The sequence below is a fragment of the Vombatus ursinus genome, unplaced genomic scaffold (genome assembly GCF_900497805.2).
Source record: "Vombatus ursinus unplaced genomic scaffold, bare-nosed wombat genome assembly UNPS02001287.1, whole genome shotgun sequence".
Classification (NCBI taxonomy): Eukaryota; Metazoa; Chordata; class Mammalia; order Diprotodontia; family Vombatidae; genus Vombatus; species Vombatus ursinus.
This window is the reverse complement of record NW_020941065.1, coordinates 13,558,115-13,574,019: the sequence shown is the minus strand read 5'-3', so window position 1 is coordinate 13,574,019 and position 15,905 is coordinate 13,558,115. Positions and strand designations below refer to the sequence as shown.

Below are 15,905 nucleotides of genomic sequence, written 5' to 3'. Positions count from 1 at the left end.
CTTCTTCTTGTCGGACTGCTCCTTCTCTATCTGTGTTGCTGAATTATTATTCATACCCCATCCCCAACTCTGGGTATCCCCCAAGGCTTTGTCCTGGGCCATCTTCTGTTTTATTTCTCTAGTCTCTCCCTTGATGACCTCATTAGCTCTCATGGGCTCAGTTATAATCTCTATGCAATTGATTCCCAGGTCTATATATCCACCCTGGTCTTCCTCCTAAGCTCTCTTCCCACATCACAGACTATTGGACAGTTCCACCTGGATGACCTGTAGGCATCTCAAACCCATCCCATCCAAACCCATCTCATCAGCTTCCTCCCAAACTTAATCCTTCTGGTCACTAAGGCTTCCAGTCTTGTCATCCCCTTGGCTCCCCACTCTGACTCTTCTACATATTCTTGTCATTTTGTCTCCACACTACCACTCATCTATGCCCCGTTCTCTCCACTCATCCAGCTGCCACCCTAGTCTGGGCCATCATCAGCTCTCATCTGAAAAACCACAATGGCTGAAGAATTGGTATCCTCACCTCAAGTCTTTCTCCAGTCCAATCCAACCTCCACCCAATTGCCAAAGTGATTTTCCTAAAGTGCAGGTGTGACCACCATTCTAGTCAACAGACTCCAATAGATCACCATTGCCTCTCTCCACCATGCCAACCTCCTTCTGCCATTGATTAATTCCTTATGGGGAGGCCTCCATTTTGGGAACATGCCTAGGTTGGTCTTTTGTCTCTGCTTCTGACTCTCCAGATTTTACCACCAAGATCTATGGTGGGCCTTACCCTCCTGCTCCACCTCCTTCCTTCAGCTCCCTTGGGCATGTTCCCTTCCCTTCTTAGACTGAAAACTCCTTGAAGGCAGGCGGGGAATATTTATATTTTTGCTTTTGTTTGCATCCATGCTCTGGCATTTGAGGCCCTTCACAACTTGACTCCGTCCTATCTTCTAGTCATATTATACTCTATCCTACTCCATGCACATGTGATTCAGTTTTGTTGGCTTATTCTCTATTACACACATACACACACACACTCACACATGCACCCACATTCTCACGCACTCATACAAACTCACATATTCATATGCACTCATATACTCATGCACACCTCTCACACACCCTCACATACACATTCATACACACACACACACACATACACATGCTCACTCACACATTCATTCATACTCATACACTTATTCATAAATGCCCTCACACACACTCATACACACTCACACACACTGACCCACAACTCATATACACTCACACTCAGACTCTTACACACACACATGCACCCACACCCTCACACTCACACATACACACTCACATACTCATGCACATCTCTCCCACACATTCATACACATGCTCACTCACACACTCATACATTAATTCACATGCCCACACCCATACACGTGCTCAGACACAGACACAATGGCACACCCATTCATACACACTCACACACATACTCCTCATACACACACCTCTCTCTCTCTCTCTCTCTCACACACACACACACACACACACACACACACACACACACACACACACTGCTCCATCTCCCATCTCTGTATCTGCGTTCCATGACTGGAATATTCTCCCTCCTCACCTCCACCTCCTGAAGTCCCTGATTTCCTTCCAGCCTCACCTCCAATTCCACCTGATAATTAAAGCCTTTCCCAAGACCTCTTCCCTCCAAATTACTTTGTATTGATTTGGTACGTGATTATCTATACTTAGATTGTCTCGCTGGTTAGAATGTAAACTCCTTGAAGGCAGGGCCTGTTTCCCTTTTGTATTTGGATCACCAGCACTTAGTACAGTGCCTGCCACATGCTACACTTTTAACAAATGCTTGTTGATGGATTAGATTGGCCTTCGGTGATCACATGATTCAACTTCTTTATTTTATTTAAATAGGAGAAAGCCGAGACCCAGAGATGGGCAGTGACTTGCTCCATGCCGCATAGTCAGGAAGATACAGAACTGAGATCTGAGCTCACATACTCTGACCCCAAATTCAGTTCTCATTCATTTTTGTGGTTTAGTAGTTCTCAGTCATGTCTGACTCTCCATGACCTCATTTGGGGTTTTCTCAGCAAAGATACTGGTTTGCCATTGCTTTCTCCAGCTCATTTTACAGATAAGGAAACTGAGGCAAATGGGGTGAAGTGACTGGCCCAGGGTCACACAGCTAGTAAGTGTCTGAGGCCTGATTTGAACTCAGGAATATGAGTCTTCCTGACTCAGGTGCCACCTATCTGAGGTTCTTTCCAGTTCTCTCTCTAGGATTCTATGATCCAGCTGTCTCATTCTCATTCCATGTTGCTTCCTGCTTTATAAATGATAATAATAATAGCTAGCATTTATCTAGCACGTTAAGGCTTATAAAGAACTTGGAATATATGATGTCATTCGATCTTCAAAACAATTGTGGGAGGTCTAGGCTATCGTTATCCCCATTTTACAGACAAGAAAACTGAAGGTGAGACAGATGAAGTGACTTGCCCAGGGTTACAAAGCTTTTAGGTGTCTGAAGTCAGCTTTGAACTCAGGGCTTCCCCACTTCCTCACTCCAGATCCAAAACTTCATGCCTCATTGCATTCCAAAACACCACTCATTGCATGTCTAACCCCAGAGAAGTTTAATGACGTGCCCCAGATCAACCAGCAAGCTAGTGGCAGAGGTACATCAGAACTCAGGGTTCCTAGCTTCCAGGCCCTTCGTTCTCTGTCTAACTAAGTCTAAGCAACTAAGGTTGCTTTTTGTCGTTGCCGTTGTTTTGAGAACTCTCCTGAGCTGGGACTAAGCTGACCGCACGCCCAGCTGCTGGACTCTGCTTTTCTGCCTGACAACTCAGGTGGGTAGAGTTGTATGTAGGGATGGGGGTGGCGGTGGCAGGAAATCGGACCCTGCTCCTTCCAATGAGGCCCCCTAGCACTGTGGTATGGAGGGTATGGATACACCAAGAAAATCACTTTGTAGCATCTTCTCAAATCTGTTCCCCTACCCCGACCCCCACCCCTTCCCTGTTCCCATCCCTCCAGGCAGTGGGCAAGCCAGGAAAGAAAACCAAAGTCTGACAATGGAAGGAGACTTTTGTCAGACATTCCCAACACCTTGGAAAGCCAGGGTCTCCAGATGCTCTTCACACACATGACCTCATTTATTCTCACAAGTTTTTTCAATTATAAAAGGTATTTAAATATTGTACATACAGTTCCTGTCTGAAGAAACTGACACCACTTCCATAAAATTGAAATGGACAAGTCTCTTCTGAACACCCTCTGCAGAGCCATGACTGCAGTGGAGTGCCTGAGGCATTGCCCACAGGTGCTGACTTCAGAGGTGCTCAATACCTGTGATTCCCCTCAACGCTAGTGCCTTCCCTCAGTTGATATCCCTAATTGACCCTGTGTATTTGTACAGTCATTTACATGTTGTCTCCCTCACCGGGCAGGTAGGTGGTACAGTGACTGGAGTGAGCTTGGAGTCAGGAAGACTCCTCTTCATGAGTTCAAATCTGGCCTCAGACACTCAACTAGCTGTGTGACCCTGGACAAGTCATTTCACCCTATTTGCCTCAGTTTCCTCATCTGTCAAATGAGCTAGAGAAGGAAATGGCAAACCACTCCAGTGCTTTTGTCAAGAAAACCTCAAATGGGGTCACCAAGAGTCAGACATGACTGAAACAATAACATCCCCCATTAGACTGTGAACTCCTGATGCTTGTAGCCTCATTTTACAGGTGAGAAAACTACCTCTCAGAGAGGGGAAGTTACTTAGCCAGCAAGATCCTGCAGGGAGGAAGAGTCAAAGCCAAGGTGTGGACACAGGTCTTCTAACCCTGACCAAGTCAAGTACTCTTTTCAATGATGATGGTGATAGCTAGTATTCATAGAAGTTCTAAGATTTTCAACTCATTTGAATACTGTAACATCTCTCCTCACCTCCACCCTAATCTCTCTATCTTTGTCTGTCTCTCTCTTCAAAATATAGAATTTCAATGCTTTAGGGAAATCCCTAAACCAATCCTGCAGGTTGGTACCTTTTCTACAATGTCAGGTTTTATTGTTGCTTATGCCATTGAGAGGGTGAAGGACTTGTCCAAGGTCACATAGCCAGTAACTGTTAGAGGAAGGAGTTGAACTCAGGTGTTCCTGACTTTAGGACCAGGGAGGCAGGGGGAGAGAGAGGGAGGGAGGAGAGACAGACAGACAGACAGACAGAGAGAGAGAGAGAGAGAGAGAGAGAAAGGACAAGCTAGAAGGAGTCAGCTCTGGGGGAACTGCCTAGAAACATATGTCCCAATCTTAGGAATTACATTAAAAAATAGTGGCGGGGTAGGAGCTTCACTTGTTAGAGCCGTGATCTAATGTTCCTTCCAAAAGGATCTCAGTCTTTTTTTAAAAAGGGAAAATACTGGCTCTGTCCTCCATGGAAACCAGTTCATTTAAATCTCTATCTTAGCACTTTCCCTCCTGTCTCTTCTCTGGCTTTGGAGAAGAATTGAGATCAGAGAGAATCAAGTGAAGTTTTTGATCAGAGAGCAGATAAAGTCACCTGCCTTTTTCTTGCCCAAGAGTGAACTTGGTTTCCTGATCTCAGCTGAGGGCCACCTATAACTCAGCATGCAATAGAGTGGTGGGGGGGTCATGCCCATTCAAGTTCCCATCAGCCACCCTGGCAAGTAACACAACCTACCTTTTGTCCTGTAGGACAAGAAGACAGACAAATTCAAGAGCAGTTGGTGGAAGATGTCCACAGGCAGCAAAGGAGAGAATTGAGCCATAAACAAAGCAAGGTACTCCACTTTTCCAACAATGCTTTGGTTATTTCTAACCAAAGATGGATTTTTATTTAGCTTAAACCACTCAGGTTTTTGTCCCAAGGGGGGTCTGGCTGGAGAATCTTACCATTTTAATCCAATCCAATCCAATCCAATACTTATTTATTAAGCACTTAGTGCCAGGTACAGGAGACACAAACCACAAATGAAACAGTCCCAGCCCTCAAGGGGTTTATATTCTATTGAGACAACATGGGCACATAAGCAAACACAAAATAGAAGGAAGGAAGGGAATGATTTCAACAAGGAGACATATGAAAAGACCACAAAAATCAGTAAGTGACCTGAAGGGAAAGGGCAGGCAGGAAGGAAGGAATGAACCCTGCCTACCCCCTGCTGCATTTATGTGGAATTCACTTAGAAGAACTTTCTAGAATGTTCCTTGAATGCACCAACCAACTTCTCTAGCTCCGGAACCAACCCTTCTTTTCCCTCTAATTCAATTCAGTTCAATTCAATAAGCATTTATTAAGTATTTACTGTGTGCCAGGCTGCTCAGGATACAGACAAAAAAACCAAAGTAGTATCTGACCTCAAGGAACATTGGAGGGGTGAAGGACAAGCAATTTACAGATAAATACAAAATTAAAAAAACAATAATTCTGGCATTGGGGATAATACTAACAACTGGGCAGAGATCTGGAAAGGTCCCTTGAAAGAGGTAGGCTTAAAGGGCAACCTTAAAGGATCCAAGGGTTCTAAAGGCAGAGGTGAGGATGGAGTTTGTTCCAGTTACAACGTGTGCAAAGTTTGGGAGGTGGGAAATGGAATTGTTTTCTTTCCTTTCTTTTTTTTTTTTTTTGGAGGCAGTTGGAGTTGAGTGATTTGCCCAGAATCACACAGCTAGTATGTATCAAGTGATCAAGTGTCTGAGGCAGGATTTGAACTCAGGTCTTCCTGACTTGAGAGCTGGTGCTCTATCCACTGTGCTGCTAGCTGCACCCGGAATTTTCTATATGGACAAAAACTAGGGGAAGGTAGGTGGCACAGTGGATAGAGCTCTGGCCTTGGAGTCTAGAGGACCTGAGTTCAAATCTGATCTCAGACACATGACACTTACTAGCTGTGTGACCCTGGACAAGTCACTTAACCCTGATTGCCTCACCGAAAAGCAAAAAAAAAAAAAAAAGCAAAAAAATCCCCCCAGCAGATCCACTTGACCACCATCTCCTCTCTGTGTATTTTGTATACACCTAGTTATTTACATGTTGTCTCCTTCCATTAGATTGTAAGCCCCTTAAGGGCAGGGGCTGATTTTTAACTTTTTTTTGCATCTTCAGTGCTCAGAAGGACTGGCACAAAGAAAGTCCTTCATAAATGGCTACTGATTGAGCAATGAATCCCACCAACCCTAGCAGTGAGTTCCCTTACTTTCCCTCCTTAATTTATCATGAAATTATCTCATATATATTTTCTATATACTAATTTGTATACATGTCTCTACCACTAGAATATAAGTTCCTCAAGAACAGGGACCGGCCTGGCACATATTAAGCACTTAATGAATTTGTTTGATTGATTGATTGATTGATTGATTGGATGGATGGATGGAATATGACATGTACAATCAACTCCAAAACATAGGTTGTAGCTGATGAGTCAGTTAGTCAGTCAACAAACATTTTATTAAGCACTTTGTGGTAGGCATGGTAATGATCTCTGAGGATATGAAGAAAGGCAAAGACAATGCCCCTGTCCTCAAGGAGCTCCCATTCTAATGGGGGAGTGCCCATGTAAATTACTATGCACATGCAAAATATATACAGTGCACACGGACATGAGACTGTGAGGTTATTTAAATGATAAATAAAAGAGTTTGTATTTTATCCTAGAGGGAACAGGGAATAATCTGGACCTTGAGCAGGGGAGTGACCTGGTCAGACTCAAACTTTAGGAGTATAAAATGGGTGATCTAATATCCCTTCAATCATTCTATCCTTCCCCAGGTCTGCCTGGGATCCAGACCACTCTTTCTCCTCAGCTCGGGTTTTCTAACCACTTTCATAGCAGCGTACATTGTGTGTGTGTGTGTGTGTGTGTGTTTCTGTGTGTGTGTAAATCGGAGATTTCTAGTCTGATCCCTTCCTTTTACAAAGGAGGAAACTGAGGCCAAAAGAAGGTAAGCAACTTGACATAGATCATATAGCTAGAAAGCTGTAGAGTCAAGATTTGAACCAAGGTCTCCTGCTCCACTCATTCAAGGGCTCTTTCCTGCTTACAAGAGGCTACATAGGATTGTGGAATCATAGAATTTAGACAGCAGCTGATCTAACTATTTCCCCACCTTCGCTGAGAAAAGAAGAAACTGAGACCCAGCTGCTTTGCCTGGTTTCAACTCTATGGAACAAAATGTCCTCACACTAGGTACTCCCTGCCTCCTTTTGTGTGTTGTATCCCTCCATTAGATTACAAGCTCTTTGAGGGCAGGGACTGTCTTTCTTTTTATTAATTGTATCTCCAGGGCTTAACACAATGTCTGGAACATAGGTGCTTAATAAATGTTATTCGATTGTGGGGAAAATGGGGTCAGAGTAAGTGACAGAAAAGGGATTGAAACCCAGATCTTTTGACTTGATAGCAGTCATTCCTCTGATATTCAACTCTCATTGTGATTTAAACAAAAATAAGGTACTCTATGGGGGAAGGGGAGTAGTGAAAAGTGTGGAGTAGCAGTGGGGTTAAGCAGAGGAAGACAAGATTGTTAAGTTCAAAAGTCACAGAATATTTTGAGCTTGTTTTTAGGAACCAATTACCCCTAAGCTTTCCAAATAAATTACAGAGAATTCATCAAGCATGGGAGATTACCTTTAAGGCCAATGCTTCACTGCCATTTTCAATTTTCTTTCTGGGAAGACCTGGTACAATTTCTCAAGCTCTCCCCTCCTCTCTCTGATCGAACAAGAGGCATAAAGCGAGTTTCCAAATCAGAATGTTTGGACACACACACACACTCACACACACACACACACACACACACACACACACACACACACACACACCTGGTTCAAGTCAACTTCATTCAATTCAATGGTAAGTGCCTACTGTGTGCCAGGAACTGTACTGGGCACTAGACATGCAAAGACAAAAATTAAACTGTCCCTTCCCTTGAGAAGCTTATATTTTGCTACAGGCATGCAATATGTGTACTGACAAGAAAACAGAAAGTAATCCCAAAGTTATTCTAAAAATTACCCAACAGGGAAGAGCTGGAGGATCAGAAAAGGCTTCTGGTAGAAGGCAGCAAACACCTGAGCTGGATGTCAAGGGCAGCTAGGGATTCTGAGGGGTGGAGAGGAAGAAATGTGTGCCAGGAGCAGGGGATCAGCCTATGCGAAAGCTCAAATGCCCCATACAAAAAAAGAAAGTGAGCCCCTCCATTTGCCTGGATGTCCAGGCCAGTTCAGTTTCTAATCCACAAAGTGCACTTCCACTTTGCCTCTGGCCTCTGCACTCCCCTTATCCCTCACACCCATCCTCTCCTCTCCACTGTCAAGGCCCTTAGGCCTTGTCACCTTTCACTTGCCTGGACTATTGCAACAACCTCCTACCTGGTTTCTCTGATTCCAGTTTCTTCTTCAACCAACCCGTCTTATGCTCTTGCTGTTAATGAGTTGTTTTTCAGTCGTGTCCAACTCTTCACAATCCCATCTGGGGTTTTCTTGATGAAGATACTGGATTGGTTTGCCATTTCCTTCTCTAGCTCATTCGACAGATGAGGAAACTGAGGCAAACAGGGTGAAGTGACTTGCCCAGGGTCACACAGCTAGTGAGTGTCTAAGGTCAGATTTGCACTCATAAGAGGAGTCTTCTGGACTCCAGGATCAGCACTCTATCCACTGTGCCACCTAGCTGCTGCTATCTTATACTCTAGGGTCGAATTAATCTCTAAGAACTCTGAGGGGAGGGGATACCTATAAGCTCTTCAAAACTGGACCTGAACTGTAGAATGTATGGAGGAGAATATTCTGTAAGAAGATTATAATTATAGGGGCAGCTAGGTGGTACAGTGGATAGAGCAACTGCCCTGGAGTCAGGAGGACCTAAGTTCAAATCCAGCCTCAGACACATAACATTCACTAGCTGTGTGACTCTGTTTGCCTATCCAAAAAGCAAAAAAAAAAAAAAAAAAAAAAGATTACAATTATAGAAAGGGGCTAATTAACATCTCTTCTGGAGTTTAATTACTGGAGGAATGTTATTATGGTTAGCACAACACTTTAGAAAAATCACTTTGACAGCTCTGTGGACAAAGGATGGTAGTAGAGAGAGACTTAAGGCAAGGAAACCATTTGGGAGGCTAATTCAAAGGATAGCCAAAATTAGCCTCAACTAATTTCAAGGGGCTAGCAAAGCACTATCACCTGGGAGAGTGAGGGGTCAAGAGATTCCCTGAGTAGGAGATATTACATGAATGGAGCTTTGAAGTACCCGGGGATCCTGAAGCAAAGATGCAGAGAGAAGGTGTTCCTGATATTTGGGGGGAGCTAGACCACAGTGTATGGGGAGCAGCAAATAAGCCAGATTAGCTAGTTAACAACTATTCACACAAACATTTCAGCCAATGAGTCCAAAGTCCAATGATTCCCTGGTGCTCCAAGTGATGTTTCTCTCAATTTGCTGAGAGCACGAATCAGCAGAACCAAATTCACCAAACTGTTACAAAGCCCCAGGGACAGCTTAGAATTAATCCCAAGCCTGGGGCACTGAATGTACCTTAGCTTAAATTCTGGAACACAAATATGTCTCACCAACATTGGAGGAAATGTTTCTTCTTATAATAGAAAATCAATTAAATTAACCTCCCCCCATAAGCATCAGGTAGATGAATCAAGTCAACACAATTAAAGAAATTTCTTTGGCCCTCTGCTTAAGTTTTAATATGGGAAGGAAGGATGCTTGGTGCTGCTCTAACAGGGGTTTTGACTCAGATGAATAATCATGAAGCTTAATCAGTTCTGAGAGTCTCCTGGGTTGCAAATAGCCCTCATGCTCTCTCCTTGAGCCCTTGGATTCTGGATAGTTTAGGCATAGAGGTAGTGACCTATTGGCTAGTGACAGATACCTCAGCTGCCCAGACAAAAGGAAGGAGGCAATATGGCGTCATGGGGAGAGTGGTGGACATGCCATCTGAGAAGCTGGGCTCAAATATCGTAGCTCTGGAATGTTGTGGGAGTCTTTGGGCTTCAGTAGAATCGAGCTCCTTAAAGGCTGGGGTAGTTTTTTCATTTTGTTTTTACATTTCAAGGGCTTAGCACAGAGTGTAGCTCATTTAAGAAATGCATGAAAGGCAGTGTGGGGGTAGTGTCTAGAGACCCACCCTTGGAGTCAGGAAGATCTGAATTCAAATCCAGCCTCAGACACTTAGTAAATGTTAGTTAATGTTGTTATTATTGTTATGTGGCACAGTAAATAGAGGGCTGGGTCTGAAGTCAGGAAGTCTGAAGTCAGACTTCGGGAAGACCTGAGTTCAAATCCAGCCTCAGACATTTACTAGCTATGTGACCCTGGGCAAGTCATTTCACCTCTGTCTGCCTCAATTTTCTCATCTGTAAAATGCGGATCTTAATAGCACCTACCTCCCAAGGTTGTTGTGAGGATCAAATGAGTTAATAGTTGTAAAGCCCTTAGCACAGTGCCTGGCACATAGTAGGTGCTATATAAATGTTGTTATTTTTATATATACTGCACAATTATATAATAATATATAACAATATATAATAAAGTTATTATTTATATTATATAATATATTATATAAATAATTAACTTAATAAATACAAATACATTAAAATAGAGAAAGTTGGGAGGGAGTTAGGGGCACTACCAGCTGGGGAGATCTGGAAAAGCTTTATGCAGAAGATGAAGATCACCTACACATTATGTAAGAAGGAAGGAAAGAAGCATTTATTAAATGCCTACTATGTGCCAGGCATTGTGCTAAGTGCTTTATAAATATGATCTTCTTTGATTCTCATCAGAACCCTGAAAGATAGGTGCTATTATTATTCCCACGTTACAGTTGAGGAAACAGACAGACAGAGGTTAAAACATAGCCTGAGCTATGTCTTAAAAAAAAAAAACCATAGGAACTCTATAGGGAGAAAAGTAAGGAAAAAGTGCATTCCAGGAATGGGAGAGACAGCCAGTGCAAAAGAATTGAGGTAGGAAATGGAATGTTGTGTGTGGAAAATAGAAAAGGCTAGTTCATCTGGATCAAAGAATACAGGAAGAGAAGTAATATCCAATGAGCCTGGTTGGGATGAAGGTGTGTAGGCAGCTAGTTGATGCAGCAGGTAGAGTGCTGGACCTGGACTCAGGAAGATCTGAGTTCAAATCAAACTTCAGATACTTATTAGCTGTGTGTCACAACTTCTATTTGCTTCAGTTTCCTCATCTGTAAAATGGGGATAATAACATCACCTACCTCCCAAGGTTGTTGTGAGAATTAAGTGAGATCGTTATGTAAAAAGCTTAGCATATAGTAGGTGTTATATAAATATTTGTCACTTCTTAGGATTTTAAAAGCTAAACAGAAGTAGCTAGGTGGCACAGTGGATAGAGCAACCAGCCCTGGAGTCAGGAGGACCTGAGCTCAAATCTGGCATTAGACATTTACTAGTTGTGTGACCCTGGGCAAGTCTCTTAACTTTAATTGTCAAAAAAAAAAAAGCACTAAACAGAGGAATTTGTATTTGCTTCTAGAGGCAATAGGAAGCCACTAAAGTTGATTGAGTACTGGAGTTATGTGGTCAAATATACACTCAAGGAAAATTATTTTGGTAGCAGTATATAGAACAGACTGGAGTGAGGAGAAGCTTGAGTCAGGGAGAACGATTAGGAGGTGAATGAAATAATCTAATCTGGGTTTTAACTAAAGTGGTGCCAATGGGAGTAGAGAGGAGGGGTTAGATGTAAGACATGGTGCAAAAGTAGAAAAGCAAGAATTAGCAACTAGTTGGATATATGGGATGAGAAAGAGTATAGGGTCCAGAATAATACTAAGGTTATGAACTGCAGAGCCCGGAAGGATGGAGGTGCTTTTGACGTAAAGAGGAAAAGTTGGAAGAAGGAAAGATTTAAAAGAAAAGAAAATTAGTCTAGTTTTGGAAATATTGAATTTTAGATGTCTCTAGGTCATCCAGTTTGAAAGATCTGACATCCAAAAGTGATGTGGGACTGAAGCTTGGGGGAGAGACTAGAGTTGGACATATATGTCTGGGAGTCATTTGCATAGATTTTAAATCCATGGAAGTGGAGGACAGCACTGAGAAAGTGTAGAAGAAGAGAAGAGGGGCTAGGACAGAACTTTGGGGAACATCTCCAGTTGGGGCTTGGTATGGATGAAAATCCACCCAAGGTGAGAGTGATCAAACAGATCAAACAGAATCAGTGGAGAATAAGGTCACACAACTCTCAAAAGAAGAAAGTATCCAGGAGGAGAGGGTGGTCAATACTTATCAATGCAACTGAAGATGAGAATGATTAGGATGGAGAAAGGAGTTTTGGTTGAACGATGAGATCAGAAGTCAGACAGCAAAGTGAGTGATGACAGAGGCACTGGGGACAGTCACTACAAAGATTTTTTGAGTTTAGCTGAGAGGGAAGAGCTACAGGATGATAGCTGGAGAGACTGTAGAGTTTAGTGAGGTGTTTTTTTTAAAGGATTAAGGGTATGGTCATGTTTGAAGGCAATAGGTAAGGTGAGGGAGGGGTTGAAGATTCAAGAGAGATAAAGGGTGAATGATGACATAATCTGCCGGAAATAAGAGAGAATGGGATCAAGGGTGTATATATAGAGGGTTTAATCGAGTTCATTTTAGGGAAGGGAAAAGGGTTGGCTATTTCATTGGGTGGTTTAGAATCTGGTGGCCAAACAGAGAAACTGAGGGGATGTGTGGTGGAGTGGACAGCCATCTACACTGGAAGTGGAAAACCCAGTTGGTGTATGTGTGTGTGTGTGTGTGAGTGTGTGTATGTGGATAATCTTCCCACTTCTGTGTCTAACTAGCTATGTAACTTTAATAATAACAATTTATATTTCTATTGAATTTAAGATTTATAAACTACTTTTTCTAAAATAAAATAAAAACAAATAAGCACTGCAGGTACTATCATTTATAATTTACAGATGAAGAGACTGAGGCCCCAGAGAGGTGAAGCTTATGAAAATATTTGCTAAAGTCATATGGCTAGTAAAGGTCAGAACCAAGATTTGAACCCAGTCCTTCTGACCATAAGCCTAATACTCTTTGCAATACACCATGATAACACTGGAAGGAAAAGGTATCTCACATCACCTGCCTGGAATTTGGTTTTCCCATCTGTAAAATGCAGTTAATCATTTCTGTCTAGCAGAGTTCAGAGGGTGGGAGAATGGATCAACCAAGATGAAGAACTGGAAAGAGCTTTATAAGCTAGAGAGCACACCATCAATGGAAGACATGCTGACTTTGTCTTCCCACTTGGACTATGATCTCTGTGAAGGCTCGTCTTCTGATTCATTTTTGTAGTCCTCATGGGTGGGCCATTAAAAATACCTTTGTGATCTTTTCAAACTCTAACATTTTGTGATTCTGTGACTTTAACTTGAATGGGCAAGAAATCTTTTTATTTTTTCTGAATTACTTCTTCGATTGACCAGCAAGTTTGGAATGTGAAATATTCTAAAAAGAATTGCTTCACCAATTGTGAAGGACTAGATTATTCTTAAGGTCTTTTTCACTCTAATATTCTATGTTGTAAGGCCCCTGTAGAGGCAGCTGGTGGCTCAGTGGATAGAGCACTGGGCCTGGAGTCAGGAAGACTTGAGTTCAAATCTAGCCTCAGACATTTCTTAGCTGTGTGACCCTGATCAAGCCACTTGACCTCTGAATGTTTGACAAAATGAATCCAGTAGAGAAGGAAATGGCAAACCACTCCAGTATCTCTGCCAAGAAAACTCCAAATGAGGCCATTATGAGTCAGTCACAACTGAACAACAAGAACAAGGCCCCTTTGGTATTATGTTATAAAGTTCCATCTAACTTTAATGTTCCTTGTTCTAAGGTCCTTTTCACCTCTGACCTTCTCTGTTCTAAGGTTTTTTTTTTTCCAGTTCTGACATTCTATATTTGGATACTCCTTCCACCACTAACTTTCACTTTCAAAGTTCTAAACTCTTCAGCTCAAACCTTCCATGGTAGGCTCTTTTATGCTCTGACTTTCTGTATTCTAAGGTCCCTTAGGACTACAAAATTTTATGTTCCACATTCTAACATCCATTTTTGTTCAAATTTTCTACATCTCATCATGCTCCAATATTCTATGTCCTAAGTGCATTTCCTACTGTGTTATCCTAGGTATTAAAGTCCTTTCCAAGTTTAACATTCAATATTCTATCTTCTAATGTCTCTCTAAACTTAAACATTAGATTAAATCTCATTCTACTCTAGTATTCTGCATTCCAAGAAACTTTCTAACTCTATGATTCTAATACTATTTCTTAAAAAATTTCTTTCTTAAAATTTTATTGATATCTTTTATGTTTGTGGTACCTGTGTTTCTAAATCTCCTTCTCCCCTTTTGCCTACAAAGCTATCTGTTGTTACAAAGAATAAAAAAGAAATTCAGCAAAACTAAGACATCCGCAAATATACAAATTCCAAACCCATAGTCCACCACCTCTGCAAAAAAAGAAGGAAGATGCATTTAAAATTTTTCATTTCTTCTTTGAAGACAAACTTGGGCATTAAAATTAAACAGAATTAAGGATTTTTTATTCTTTTCATTTACAATCTTAGACATTGCACATATCCCATGTGTTTCCCTGGCTCATTTACTCTATACCATATCAGTGTATGTAAGCTTTTCTATGCATCTCTGGAATCTTTATGTAGCAAGATTTAGGTTGGAATACCTCATGGAGTGCTAAGCTTGCATCCTGACTGTGTATCTATCTTTATAATCTCTTATGGCACAGTAATATTCCATTACTTTCATTTACCAATTTGTTCAGTCATTCCTTGTTGGATAGACCTTTTCTTGTTTCTTCACAATCACAAAAAGTGTGGCTAAGAATGATTTGGTATATATGGGGACCCTTCTTTCTGTCTTGGGGTATATGCTCAATACTTAGAACTATGGTCAAAGACCATCATTTAATAACTTTCTAAGGATAATCCCAATTTGGTTTCCAGAATGGTTGGACCAATTCACAGTTTCATCAATAACTGGTATTAGTATGCTAGTGCCACTAGTATTGACTATTTCCATGTTTTGTTATCTTTGCCAATTGGGTGGATGTGAGTGGAACCTCGAGATCATTTTGTTCTACATTACTATTATTATTAATGAGTCAGAGAAATCTTTCATATGGTTGAATAGTTTGCAATTCCTCTTTTGAGAATTATTTGTTCATGTTCTTTGACCAGCTAATTATTGAGTGAGGTTCCATACTATTTCTAAGTCCTCCAAAGGTACTGTGACAGAGCCTTTAGATTTCCAAACTTGATCTTTTAGGAAAGGCAAAAATGAGCTAGGGTTGGAAGAGGAAAGGCAAGGAAGACTTTTGAGTCCCTTCAGATTTTTCTCCTGAGCCCATCCTTCCATGTACTAGACACTTTCCAATGACGAGGACTGGACTAATGATGTCCAAAGACAGGAAGTTATACTTAACTCTCATTCTCATCTCTCTTAAGTCAACTGGGGATCAGAAATATTAAAAAGTAGCATCCCAGTCACAGAGGAGGCCAATGCTCCATTAAAAAAAAAGTCTTTATCTTACATGGTATAAAATCCAAGAGAGGCAGTTGCTTAACAACAGAGCCCAGCTAGCTTCCATCAGTATATTTATTAACTCTTTTATTCAGCCAATCAGCATTGTCTAATTTTCTTGGAAGAGTACCAAGGACTCCATTTCAGTAGCACTAAACCAAATGCTTTCTTATCTTCTCTTCTCATATCCTTTCTTTTCTTCTCTTCTGTTTTCTTTTCCTTTCCTTTCTTCTCTCCTCTTCTTTCTTTTCCTCTTTTCTCCTGTCCTTTCTTTTCTTTTTCTCCTCTCCTCTGTTTTCTTTTCCTTTCCTT

The 15,905-nt window shown here is 41.6% G+C and overlaps 1 protein-coding gene across 1 annotated transcript in view; it reads right to left on the bottom strand.

The window, feature by feature from the left end:
• LOC114044890 (seizure 6-like protein) overlaps positions 1 to 4,869 on the bottom strand; it is a 142,048-nt gene extending 137,179 nt beyond the window's left edge. Inside the window, exon 1 of the mRNA XM_027864663.1 lies at positions 4,700 to 4,869. Within this exon, the coding sequence (XP_027720464.1) occupies positions 4,700 to 4,787 (88 nt within the window). The 5' untranslated portion in view covers positions 4,788 to 4,869. The remainder of the gene's footprint in view (positions 1 to 4,699) is intronic.
• Positions 4,870 to 15,905: the final 11,036 nt, after the last annotated feature.